The sequence below is a fragment of the Urocitellus parryii genome, chromosome 7 (genome assembly GCF_045843805.1).
Source record: "Urocitellus parryii isolate mUroPar1 chromosome 7, mUroPar1.hap1, whole genome shotgun sequence".
NCBI classification, from domain to species: Eukaryota; Metazoa; Chordata; class Mammalia; order Rodentia; family Sciuridae; genus Urocitellus; species Urocitellus parryii.
The window spans coordinates 19,987,420-20,001,512 of NC_135537.1; the positions used below are offsets into that span (position 1 = coordinate 19,987,420).

The following is a 14,093-nucleotide window of genomic DNA, read 5'->3' on the forward strand; positions in this document are numbered from 1 at the left end:
TCACAATCCCCATTTTACTGATGAGGAAACTGAGGCTTTGTGGGGTTAAATATATTGCTCACATTTTGTAGTTAGAAAGAAGAAACTGAATCTCTCTGGTGAAGCTAATACCCATAACCTCCAAGCTATGTTGATGTTTTCTTTTTCCCATGTTGTAAGAATACCATGTGACCTCTTCATCCTTTTCTTGTGAACTGATAACCCAGTGCTTGATCTATTAACTCATTGGACACTGCAGGATGAAGTCCAGATTTCCTCCAGTGACACATGAGGGAGGTCATAGTCCAATCCCACACCATCTTCTCTGGACGCAGGCTCCCACAGGCTCGGCTCCTGCCAGCCCTGACTCTTTTCAGTTTGTTGGGGGCACCACAACAGCTTTTGTGGATGGTGTTGTCTGGGCTGGTGATGTCCTTCTTCCTCTTCTCCTGGCTGACTCCTTCAAGCCCTTCAAAACTGAGAGTGAGTATCTCCTTCTGTAAACTGGAGGGGAAAAAGGCTGGGGGAGGGGTACGATGGGCCATTTCATCTCTACAGGCCTCCGCCATAGCTCTCCTCATAACCCTGAAGTTCTGTGATTCCAGCTGCCTGTCTAGAGCTCCCTTCACAGTTCCATAGTTCCTTCCTCTTTGGGTTAGTGATTTTCCACTTGGAAATTTGGAAAGACCCAGAAAAAGAAGAGAAAAAGGTGTGGGGATCCAGACTGGTTCTGATAACATACCTGCAACAGCTGGCAAAGAGAAGAAATGCAGATGATAATAATAATGTAAAAAAAATGAGTCAATAAATTCAAAGTATTCCAAGATCAATGACCAAAACAACTATTACAGTATAAATAATTTCTAATAATTTTATAATGAAAAAATTAATTATCTGTTGTTTGTGAGTTGCATTATCATTAAGTCAGGGGGTTCACCCACCAGGGAGGTGGCTGTTGTAGTGAATGTGGAGTGGACTCGGATTAGGAGGACCTAGTAGATTTCACCTTCTGCTTGGGTGATTGGGCACATGTTTTTTTTTTTTTTTTTTTTTCCCCCCAGCTTCTATTTCCTTATGTGTAAAATAGTAATAGGAGAGCTCCCCAGGCATTGTTTGGGAAGCCAGATGACAGCATGACTGAGGAAAGCTCTTTGTAAGCTGTAGCATGTTCTAGGGAAAAAATGGTGGTAGTATTCCTGAGAATGTTAGAGGAAATTGTATACAGTGTCCCCTTGCCCCCGCTTAACCTGAAAATGCTAGTTCTGGGAACAACCACCGGGCAGGAAACTTCTGCAGCAAAATTCTTATGGAAACAGGGAATGAACCCGGCAGAATGAAGGAGATGGAAAACCAAACCTCACCGACTCTCCTTGAAAGATGAAAAATTAACTAGGCACTGTTGGGGGTTGGAATGGAATGGCTGTGCGGACGCCCCGTCTTCAGCCTCCGGACACTTTTCCTTCCCCAAAGCCATTTTAGTCAAAGGTCATGTGTGTGTCTTGTCAAAGGCCAGCTTCCAATGGAATCACTGTCCCCCGGGATAGCGGCCCCCTGACTACATCTGCATTGGAGAAATCCCAAAAGCAAACGGCCCAGCGCAAACAAGAGCAGTCCGGAGCAGCCGTCCTGGGCACCGCTCCCAGGTCCCCGGCCGCAGCCTGGAGCAGTCACCGACGCCCGCAGCATGGCCCGCCACGCCGATCGGGTACGGTAGGCGCTTCTCTCTGCACGTCCTCCATTGCTTGGGCTCCCCGGTCAAAGCTGCTGTTCTGTCAAGCAGAAAAAAAAAAAAAAACTAGCAAAGGGCCTCCCGATTTGCCGGAAACCGGTCCCTGTTGGGCTGCGTTCGCTTGCACTCAGCTGGAGAGATTTCCAGGAGGGCAAACGCGGAGCTTAACTAATTTCGAGTTGTCTTTGCCAGAGAATGTTTGGATTTGTAAACACGTATCTTGTTTCTGGAAAACGAGCCGGTGGGACTTGCAGAGGGGCTGGGGACATCGGCTCACCACCGCTCCAGCCAGTGCAAATGGGTGAGCCCCTTTGGCCATTACCAGCCACAGAGGGGACTGTGAGCTTTGCCCGCCTGGGGCAGCGAGATCGCTAGGCTCCTTGTTTATTACCTGTTGGGCCAGGGCTTGGCAAGAAGCATGAGGATTTGTAAAGCCACCTATTTCAGTAGCGTTCTCTGGTCTCCTACACGTGTCCCAAAGAAATAGAAGCATATTCCTGATGGAGGGAGCCCCTTCCCCACCACCGATCCCCTCCTCTCGATCCCCAGGATCCCCTCGGCAGGCTCCACAAAGGAAGGATGTTGATTGACTGCACGGAGCAGCCAGGCTCTGGCCTTTTGTACTTTCCTATTTGAGCAAGCTTTTCAAAAGGACATGGCTCACTTTGGCTAAGAATAGAAGGAGCTTGGGGTCTCAACTGATTATGGTTGCTTTTGATCTGGACTTGGAAGTCTCCAAGAGCAAATGGAGCAGATGGGGAGCATTAATGGTCGGGCCCCCAGTCTTCAGGTGTGGAGCTAAGGGTTAAAGGGTTTGGGGGATTGCCGGGCTTCCACGCTCTGGTTTTATTTTAACAGGTTAAACATGGAGCCATTGCTCACTGATAAAGGGAATGAAAACAAAAGTCTTTCTAGTGCTCAGCGGGATGGAGAGGGAACCCGCTTCTGGTATTTGTTTATTTATCACATACCCAGTTCCACCGAGGATAGTTTTCTAACACTTGTGTTCACCAGGTATTTATTGAGCTTCTGCTCTTCTCCTTTGGGGCCACCTCCAGCTGCCACCTGGCTTTCTCTTCTTTCCCCCTAAACTTCTTGAAAGAGGGGTGACATTTACTATCTCAGAGTCCTTGCTACCCACTAACCCTTTCACACCCAGGACACTGGCATCTACCCCTCACCTCTGAAGACCAGTCTCTGACAGGGCCACCCAAGGGTTCTTTGAAGGCAAATCTTAGAGCATTTTATAGGCTTTCCCCCAGTCTCTGTGTCATTTGAAACAATTGGTCAACTCCCTCTCTATTTTTTGGACTCTGTCCTGGATTCTGGGATACCACACGTCCCTGGTTCCCTTCTGCCCTTTTGAGTTACTGTTTAATGCCTTAAGGCCTCACTTCATACCCCTTAGTGTGCCCTGCCATTTCCTCCTGGACTCTCTGTCCTTAGTTGGTTGTCCTGCAGGCCCCCAGATAATTCATTCATTTCAATGGCTTCAACCATAAATCCATGATATGGTGTCATGCCAGATCTGTAGCTTATGTCAATCTTTTTCCCTAAACACTAGCACTAAACACCAGCTCCACTTGAATGTTCCATAGACATGCTTTGAACCTATCAAAATCAACATGTTTGTTTCTCTCTCCTTCTCCCATGCCTGGTTTTCTTCTATTTTGTGCTATGGCATTTCCAGTTGTTCAAGCCAGACACAGCAGAATCAGCCTAGGTGACTTCCTCTTTTTTTATCACAACCAAGTCAGCAAGCTTTGTCTACTTGCAGAACATAGTTCATACAGACACCTGTGTCTCCTCTCTTGTCACTCTTGATTCAGGCCATTCTGGTCAGAACTTTCCATTAGTTTCACTTGGGACCAGTTCTACTCACTCTCTGACCCCATCTTATCTCCATACTGTGTTACACGGTCTGCCTAAAAATGCAATATGATCATGCAGATCCTTTGTAAAATGTCTTTAGTGGATTCCTATTTTATTCTTTGGAAAATTCCATCGATGTATAAAAGTTCTCCATAAATCCCCCTTTACCTTCCTCTTCAGTCTCGTAGTTTATCACTCTGTACATCTTATGCACCATTTTTGCACATTTACACACATTGTATATAAATTTAGGCATATTAAACTGCTTACTAAATATGACTTTCCACCTTGTACTTCTCCTAGGTCAGTGCCTGACCTTTATTTTTCTTTCAACATTCAACTGAAAGCCACTTTCTCTTGGAAACTTCCCAGACCATCTGCATCCCATTGTCCAGAATGGGTTAGGCAACCCTCCCATACTCTCCCCAAACTTCCTCTACTTCTGCTACCAGAGCACTTATTGTTTACTGCAACCATCTATTTGTCTATCCCCTATTGGACTGTAACTCCTGCCGGACAGAGATCCACTCTGTCTTAGTGTCTTTAGAGCTTATTACCGGTATTCAATTGGGATGCTCCATAAATTTTCATGAATTTTATGCAATTCTTGTGAATGAGTATTATGTTCAGGTATTGAATTAGATGACTGAGATACAAAAGGGCATCTGGAAATATCTATGCTACAATATAGCAAAGAATAAAGATCAACCATGATTAATCAGGAAAAGGCTCACTCTTTCACTTACTTAAAACAGGAAGGGTTTAGACTTTTTTGGGTGTTTGAGAAAATGATCCAAGTCTCTGGTTCTACCAACTTGCCCTATAATCTACTGGGGGTTTCTTCCTGTTGCTTCCAGTTTCTTTCATTGCTACCAGCATCTATCCTAGCCTTATCCAAGTCCAAGAAGTACTGTATGAAAGTCCTTTGCAATCTTGCCTCTGATGACTTCGGGAAGGCAAAGGAATCCTCTTCAAACTGGAGCTTAGCATAGGACATTGAAGGTTTAAAAAGACTCTTACTAAGTTGGCTCAGACAAGGCATCCAGGGTCTCAGAATAGACCAGCGAGTGAAATCTCTAAGACTCTCTAGAGAGCGATGGAACCTTTGCAAAACTAGCAATGAGAAAGTGCATTTCTGATTTTGTAAAAAGAGACACTGTGTGCATTCTGAAACTCTAGACAGAGAAGTGAATGATGATTGTATTCTACAGGGAATTTGTTAAACTTCAAGCTGTTCTTAAACTGTTTGTGATCATGGTCATTTTGCAATTTGGATGCATGCTATTCTTTTAAGAAAAAAACAAGAACAAACAAACAAACAAAAAAAATCAAAACAAACAAGAAAACAACCACTATACAACATAGCACTTTAACTTCCAAGGGGTTCCTACCAGTGTACCCTTGGGTTCCCTTGAGTTATGAATGTCCAGTTAAGAATTTCTAATCAAAGGCTTAATTAATTAAGAAGATGTTCTGGAAAGGAAGTAGATGGTGATTAGGAGTAAGCATAAGTCAAATTATGCATGTTTTCTCTTTTGAGAGGATCACAGTTTAATGAGTGCTAATGACCATGAACTTGAAGCCATGGGACCTGGGCTCATGTCCTTGCTCTGGCAATCACTCTGTTGGTGATTTTCTCTCTGAGTGATTATTTCATTGTCTATAAAAAAGGGATAATGAGTGTTGGATAATGAGTATTATTAAATGTAATATAGTTACATTTAATAAACATTAATTTAAAACCTTGATTTTTACAAAGGCCCAAATCTTTTGACATTCCTTCAGATCAAAAGGGTGCATATGGGCTGCATTAATAACTGAGTGCATTTGTTAAAGGAGAGCTGATTGGCAGATGCATTGACAGATGGATTTCTTTACTAGCATGCTACTGGGCCCTGTGCTCACTCCTGATTATTTTTCACTGGTATCTGTGAATGGATCACATTGGCTCAGGAAAAAGGTGTGAGAATTAGGAGTCCAAATGTTATCAACATATTGTAGTCTATTTTGACTTTTTATTTTTGCAGTGTGTGTGTGCAGAGACACATATAAAATGCTGTATGCATGGGCCTTTAACATCAGTTGCAAATTCTTGGGTGTGTATTTATGTGGTGAGAGAAGTGGGTGGGAAGGGGAGAGAGAGCAAGATTGAGAGGGAAAGGGAGAGGGAGAAAGACTGGGAGAGGGAAATTGAGAAAGGAAGAGACAGAAGAAAAGTTAAAGAGATGTGATAGTTTCCAAGGGTTAAGGTTTAGGGGTTTAAACAGACAATAAAATCAATAATGAGTGATTTCTTCTCAAATAAAGTTTGGTTTTATAAAAAGAGGTCTGAAGTATGGAACATGGAAGGAAAGAGCCATTCTTATCTGTATTGTTCAGACCAACTTTAAAACAATTTTATCTAGATCTGGGTGCTACACGTTAACTTAATAGCAATTATAATTATATGCCAACCACGGTGCTAGATGTTGAAGAAAACAAAGCTCAAAAAGTCCTGATCTCATGGAGTTTAGTGTAACCGTGGGGCTAGACCAGGAACCAGGTGACCTTAAGGTTATACTTGCTTTGATCTGAGAAGCTTAGGCCCCATGGAACACCTAAGAAGGGGTGTTTAATCCAGACCTAGTGGGTACAAGGTAAACTTTCTAATGAAATTAATTTCTAAATTTAGACTCAGAGGCTGAGTAGGAATGAGAAAGATCAAGATGGTAGAGGGAAGAGGTTTCTGAGCAGAGATGACAGTCCCTTCAGTAGGCTGAGGGCAAGAGGGCTGCTCCAGAAACTGGGATGAAAGAGATGAGACTGAAGTGGTGCTTAGTAATTATGGAGCTGTAATTCATCCTTAGGAGTATGGGGAAAAGCCTAGCAGGGATATGTCATAAGCAGTTGGTGTGAGGGAAAGATCATTCCAGCTGCACTATGGACAGTGTGCTGGAGGGATGAAGGATGAGAGAGACCACTTAGGAGGCGCTGTGGTGCTATAACCAAGAAAAGATGGTGGCCCCCACCAGAAGGGTGTCAGGGAAGGTGACAAGAATGCGTTCATTCAAAGATCATAAATCAGGAGATGCAAAGTAAAGAGTGACAGCTGCCGGAATGCTACCAAAAGGATGGGCACAGACTCTTATTGTGCAAAAGATAAGATTTTTGAAAGTCATGACATCTATCTTTATAGCTTTCATGGAGACCTGGAAGGGAGGTTAGTGCTGTGTTTGCCATCTCTCAGATGGCAGGACCAGGCCACGGGTGGGGAACCCAGGGAGATTGATTTTGGCTCAATACAATGAAGAGTGTTCTAACAGCTGTTCCAAGGCAAGGAGTTCTTTGCCACAGAAATTTAAACGTTGTCTTGATAACTGTTCTTTGAAAAGCTGGAGAGGCAGAGGTGGGACTGGCCAGACTGGAGGGCATTGACATTGCCTTTCAGCTCTAAGATTCCAGGCTTCGGTGTATGAAGTTCAAGTATCTGAGCTTGGCGTTTAAGGCCCAGTGTGAGGCAGCTTTGTAGGCAGCCCTGTGTCCTGGCTTCCTGGTGCAGGGTTAGGTTATGCCTGTTATGTCAAAGTAGCTGTGAGATGCAGCATTCTCTTTCACACTCAAGATTTTCAAATTTTGTAGCCATTGATTCCCTCGACTTCACTTTCCTGACTCTTTAGAAACACCATGAACTTCTCCTGCAAAAGGCTTTGTTGACCTCAGGCAGACCCAGCCTTGGACTGCAAGTTTTGTTTACTTGTGCCATTTCCTACACCAGCAAGACCCTCCCCCCCACCTCCACATTCTAAAACCTCACTGAAAAACATACCATTTCCTCAAGTCCTAAGCTCAGCCAGCAATGCGTCCTTGTCCTTCATTAAGCCTTTCCTTTGTCTTTAAAGAAATTAAGCTTCTTTGCAACATGATAGTTTGCATTATATTGCTGAGTAAATTACTATTTTTATTCTCATTTGAACCTCTTTTGTAAGGGACCATTTGCTATTAGTTTGGTCCTAGGATCTGTGAAAACTTCCATAGTAACTCAGTGGACTGAACGCTGCTTTGTCTAAGGCAATGTCGCCCTTCAGAGACTTTTTATTTTTATTTTTTAAGAAAAATCATTTTTATTATGTAAGTGATACATGCATTTTGTAGAAAATATTAAATATGGAAAAGCACAAAGAAGAAACAAAAGTTGTCTACTATCTCACTACCTAGAGATAAGCATATTAACACCTGGGCGAATCCTCCTTGTATATTCTTTTATTCACATGTATTCTTTTGTTTGTTCTTTTCAGATATACACTACAATAGAGTATATTTTGACATGTTATACATACATGGAGAAAACTTATTCCAATGAGGATCCCATTCTTGTGGAGATCCACGGGTGGTGTATTCATTTATAAACATAGGAAAGTTCTGTCTGATTCATTCTACTGTCTTTCCTATTCCTGTTCCTTCTTCCTTCCCTCCATTTCCCTTTGTCTAATCCACTGAACTTCTGCCCCACCCCTTGTTGTGTGGTAGCATCTGCATATCAGAGAGAACATTTGACTTTTGTTTTTTGGGGGATTGGTTTATTTTACTTAGCATCATAGTCTCCAGTTCCATCCATTTACAGACAAAACTCATGATGTCATTCTTTTTTTTTATGGCTGAATAATATTACATGGTGTATATGTGTCACATTTTCTTTATCCATTCATCTGTTGAAGGGCACCTACGTTAGTTCAATATTTTAACTATTTTGAATTAGGCTGCTATGAACACGTATGTGGCTGCATCACTGTAGTATTCTGATGTTAAGTCCTTTGGGTATATACCGAGGAGTGGGATAACTGGGTCAAATGGTGGTTCCATACCAAGTTTTCTGAGGAATCTCCATATTGCTTTCCAGAGTGGTTGAGCCAATTTTCAGACCCACCAGCAGTGTACAAGTGAATCTTTTCCCCTACATCCTCACCAACATTAATTGTTTCTTGTATTCTTGATAATTGCCATTCTGACTGGAGTGAAATGGAATTTCAGTGTAGTTTTAATTTGTAAATTTCTAATTGCTAGAGATGTTCAATACTTTTCATATATTTATTGATCATTTGTATTTCTTCTGCGAATGTATTCTTTTTTATTTTTATTTTTTTTTTTGTGCCAGATATTGAACTCAGGGGTACTTGACCACTGAGCCACATCCCCAGCCCTATATTGTATTTTATTTAGAGACAGGGTCTCACTGAATTGCTTAGAGCCTCACCTCACTGAGTTGCTTAGAGCCTCACCATTGCTGAGGCTGGTTTTGAACTCGAGATTCTCCTGTCTCAGACTCCCAAGCCACTGGGATTACAGGTATGTGCCATTGTGCCCAGCTTGCACATGTATTCTTAAAATTCTATTTTTCTGTAACCTGTCTTCACTTAACAACACACCAAAAGTATCACTGCATGTTGTTATATATTTTTCACAAACATGATCTTCAATGAGCCCAATTGTATTCTATTGTTGTCTCATGACTTCTTTAGTGAAGTTCTATTGCTGGACAATAGGCTGTTTCCACTTTTTTGATGTTACACAGTGCTGTGATAACTGGCCTTCTGAGATATACATTCATGCCTCTGTTCTGTATGGGATATTTACATTTTCTAAGATGTCAATCATACTAAAAAAAACATACTTTTTTTAAAAAAGATATACTTTTATGTTTAAAAGTTTAATTTTTATTCTATGCTATGAATATTATATATATATGAGTTTTATTTGTGTAGCATAATTTTAGTCCTATAATTTAATGAAGGTTTCTGATTTGAAAAATGTGTGAACAACCTGTAGGCTCAGTAAAGAAATGATTGATAATTGAAAACATATTACTTCAACAAAGAATCAAGTTTAAAATCTAAAAATTTTAGTGTCTTCCAATCAACGTGAGACAAATTGTTATTTATAAGCCAAATATATAGGAAAGTGAGGACACATTTGCTACAAAACAAGGATAGTCCTCTGAAAAGAGGAATCTGCCTAGTGTTTTGCTGTTCAGTGACGGTGTGAGGCCATGGACTCGGATCCTTATTCTAAACTAAATAGTTTATCATCTTAGATATCAAGGAGCAGGAAGGTCTCCATCATGGAGTAGAATGTTTTTGTCTGGGGAGAAACCAGGCATTGATTGGGAAACACTGTGAAATCTGTTTAGTCACTTTTCAACAGAAAAAGTGGAAGATGTTGGTATGGCTTGAATTGTATCCCCCTCCAAATTCAAATTCTTAAGCCCTGAGACCTTAGAATGTGACCTTATTTGGAGATAAGATCTTCACAGAAGTAATCATATTAAAGCAGAATGGGTCCTGACCCATATGACTGGAGTTCTCATAAAAAGAGGAAATTTGGGTACAGAGACATGCATGAAGGAAAGATGATGTAGAGTGACACAGGGAAATGGTGGCTATCGATGAGCCAAGGTGGGAGGACTCAGAAGAAACCAACCCCACTGACTGACATCTTGGACTTCTGTGATTGTGAGCCAATACATTCTTGTTGGTTAAACTCCTGTCTATGGCACTGTGTTATGGTAGCCTGAGAGGGCTGACACAAATTTCTTGAGATCATAATACCCTTAGCATGGCTTCATCTGGTAACACTCAACATAACATTGTGTTATTCTCTTGTCACCAGAGGTTCTGCTATTGCTCATAGGAACATTAGTTGACAGTGTTTTGCAGTTTACAATTTATCGAGCATTTTCATATCTATGATCCCCTTTGGCCCCGACCAAAGTATGTGAAATGAGAGTTATTATCATCTCTGTTTTAGAGATAGGAAATGAAGTGAAAAGACTAAGTGAATTGCACAGTTTGGAAGCGGTGGAGCTGAAATCCGAGCATGGGTCTTCTGACACTAAATACTGTGCTTTTTCAATAAAAAGCATGAATAGTGGACACATCACCTATCATCTCCCTTCTTTAAAGGGAAAGAACATTTCCTCTTTTGTTACAACTCCCTGGAGAATGGTTTTATTAGCCCACTTGCTGGAATGTATCAGAAGCCTGAAGGAACCTGCTCCGCCCACATCTTCATTATCAAATGTTTACCAGGAATCCTTGATTTAGGTCTCTCTGTTTATGTGCACGGAATATGTCTCCTCCACTCAGAAGCTTTGTTTACTGACAAAATAGGCTTTCTTAGTACACTGTTTGATCACTGACAAATTCAACTGCAAAACTTTGGACATGTTGGATATAATTGAGTTTTTCCATCATTAATATTGTTCAGATATTAATTCAACATAGTAACACGAGGGGCGCCTAACATTTTCCTGGAAACTGCTTGACTTTAATCAGCGGGAACAAATGTAAGATTATTGCACTTTTTCCTTGGGTGACCTAAGCTTGTTCTTGGCACCCGTGAGCACAGAGCACTGGGTTGTCTGAGTGTTTCAGTGGCCTCTACCCAGGGGAGTTATTAGTTTTGAACCTTGGGGATAATTCCACAAGAATGCAATTCTTTTCCTCCCTGAAAGAACAAAATGTTGCTTGTGTTGGGTTATCCTTGTTAGGCGATAAAACCAGTGGTTCCCAAATTGTGAAGCCATGGTGATCTACAGGTAGGATTGTCAGACTGAGCAAAACCGAACTGAACCAAATGGACAACAACAATAACAACAAAATCTCAGGATGCCCCAGTTACATTTCAGTCTAAACAATGAATATCATTTTAGTATAAATATTTCCTTAATGCTGAAAAACTGCAAATTATTGTATGCATAGATATGGAAATGAGTGCTGATAATATTTTTAATATTTCAGAAGTCTGTGAACATTGTGCATTACTCAAGTAAGCTTTCAGAGGTTATTGAAAATGTTAAATTTCTTTGATTTTGGTTAAAACTATTTTTTTTAATTTATCTCTTTAATATCATCTCTGTTGAATCCACAACTGTACTACCATTTTTGATGACATATTCTGGAGATTGTGTAAAACACTTAAAATTATCTCATGCAATCCTCAAAACCTATAGGGGGCAAACTATAATGTGCAGATCAAACCTTATCCTGCTTGTCTTACGTTTGTTTGTTTTGTTTTCTTGAGAACATGCCAACGTTTTATTTTATAATTGCAAAACAAAAGACAACAAAAGGAAAAAGCTTGTTCATAATCAGGAAAGGATTCCTCCAGAAGGAGAAAGGAATGTCTAGATCAGTGGGTCTCATGTGTTGGCTGCCACATAGTCCCCTGGAGGACCCAGGGCTGGGTGCTTCCACATAGAACTTCTGACTCAGTGGTTCCACTATGAGGCTGAGAATTCACATTTCTAAGTAGTTCTCAGGTGGTGCTCACACTGTAGTCTGGGGATCATACTTCAAGAACCAGTGGTACAGATTCTAAAGAAAGCTGTTTATCTGCATACTTATGCAATTTATTTTATTATTTGTTTAGATGACAAATGTGAAATCACATGTATTGATTTTGTAAACATGATGTTTCAATATGGGTCTACATTTTGGAATGATTAAAACAAGCTAGTTAACATATCCACCACCTCATATACTTATCATTTGTACTGAGAACATTTAAAGCTAGTCTGAGAAATTTTCTTTTCCTTAGTGCTTACTTTATTTATTTTTTTATTCATGCATATTAATGATGCACATTAGTGGCTTTCATCATGGCATATTTGCACACACATAAAAGTGCAGTTTGATCAATTTCACACCCTAATTCCCACCCCTTTCCCTCCTTTCTTCCACTGATTCCTCCTGTGCCCTAATGGCCTTCCTTTTTCTTTCATGGCATTCTTTTTCTTTTTTTTTTTTCCCTCTAGCTTTCACATGGAAGAGAAAACACAAACTATTTCTCTTTCTAAATCTGATTTGTTTTACTCAAAATTATGTACTTCAACTCCATTCATTTTCCTGCAAATGGTATAACCTTGTTCTTCTCCATGAGTGGATAAAACTTCATTGTGTATAGGTACATTTTCCTTATCTATTCCTCTATTGATTGACACCTGGACTGATTTCATAGATTGCCTATTTGAATTGCCATTTTCAAGTGTATAATATGTGTGTTATGATTAATTAGTCCCCTGTTGTACAACAGGTCTCTAGAACCTATTTCTCCTAACTGAAACTTTTTTATTAACATATGCCATTATCTCCTACCTCAGCCCCCAGTATCCACCATTCTGCTCTCTGATTCTGTGGGTTCAATTTATATATATATATATATATATATATATATATATATATATATATATATGAATTAACATATGCAGAATATACATATTCCACATATGAGTGAGATCATGCATATTTGCCTTTCTGTGCCTGGCTTATTTCACTTAGCATAATGCCATTCAGTTTTATCCATGTTTTTGGAAACTATAAAAGCTCACTTAAAACTGAACAGTATTCTATTGTGTGTATACACCATATTTTCTTTATCCATCCATCTGGTGATGGACTCTTAGGTTGATTCCAGATATTGGCTCTTGTAAGTGATATATATGGAAGTGTAGATACCTCTCTGACCTGATTTCATTTCCTTTGGATATATACCTAGTGGTGAGATTTCTAGATCATATGTTAGTTCTGTTTTTAATATTTTGAGGAGTCTCTGTACTAGTTTCCATAATGATTATGCCCATGTACATTGCCACCAACAGCATTAAAAAGTTCTCTTTTTTTTTCACATCCTCACCAATGCTTATCTTTCATATTCCAACAGTGTGAGGTGACATCTCATCATGGTTTTAATTTTCATTTCTGTCATGAGCAGTGATGTTGACTGTTTTTTCTATGCTTGTTGATCTTTTGTATGTGTTCTTTTGAGAAATGTTAATTCAGGTTATTTTCTTATTTTTAAATAAGATTGTTGATTTTTGTGCTATTGAGTTGAGTTCCTTGTATATTTTGGATATTAACCCCTTATCAGATGTATGGTTTGCAGGTATTCTCCGTGGATACTTCTGTAAGTTGTCTCTGCATTCTCTTGTTTCTGTTGCTATACCGTATCTATGTGTTTTTGTAAATAAAATTTTATTAGAACACAGCCAACCTCCCATTTGTTTCAACCCCTCCCCCCTCCGCAATGTGGCATGTGACTGCTTTCATAGTACTAGCAGCATGTTGAGTCGTTGTGACAGAGATCCTCCTATGGCTCAAAAGACCCAACATATTTATTTTCTGGACTTTTACAGAAAGTTTGTTACCTGTGCCCAAAGTCACCCTGGGAAGGAGTTACTGTTATTTCTGTTTTTAGATAACAAAAATGGAGGCCTAAAGAAGCTGAGTGACTTTTGAAAGTTCTCAACAACTCTTGTAATCCAAACCAAGGTCTGCTGAATTCCAAAGCTTCAACTCATGCTCAGCTGACTTGAGAGGCTGATTGTTAATTGCATTTGTCCTCAGTGGATTTAACAATGGGGAAATGCACTTGTGATTTCGGTTCCATATCCATCCATCCCAATGATGGGACGGATGGCATGGAGTAAGGGTTGAGCGCTCAAGCTCTGGAGCGACACTGTTTAAAGTCCCAGCTCAATCAC

The 14,093-nt window shown here is 40.2% G+C and overlaps 1 protein-coding gene across 1 annotated transcript in view; it reads left to right on the top strand.

Moving 5' to 3' along the window:
- The first annotated feature begins 1,581 nt into the window (after window positions 1-1,581).
- Window positions 1,582-14,093, top strand: part of Enpp2 (ectonucleotide pyrophosphatase/phosphodiesterase 2) — a 109,303-nt gene continuing 96,791 nt past the window's right edge. Inside the window, exon 1 of the mRNA XM_026393863.2 lies at window positions 1,582-1,684. Within this exon, the coding sequence (XP_026249648.2) occupies window positions 1,664-1,684 (21 nt within the window). The 5' untranslated portion in view covers window positions 1,582-1,663. The remainder of the gene's footprint in view (window positions 1,685-14,093) is intronic.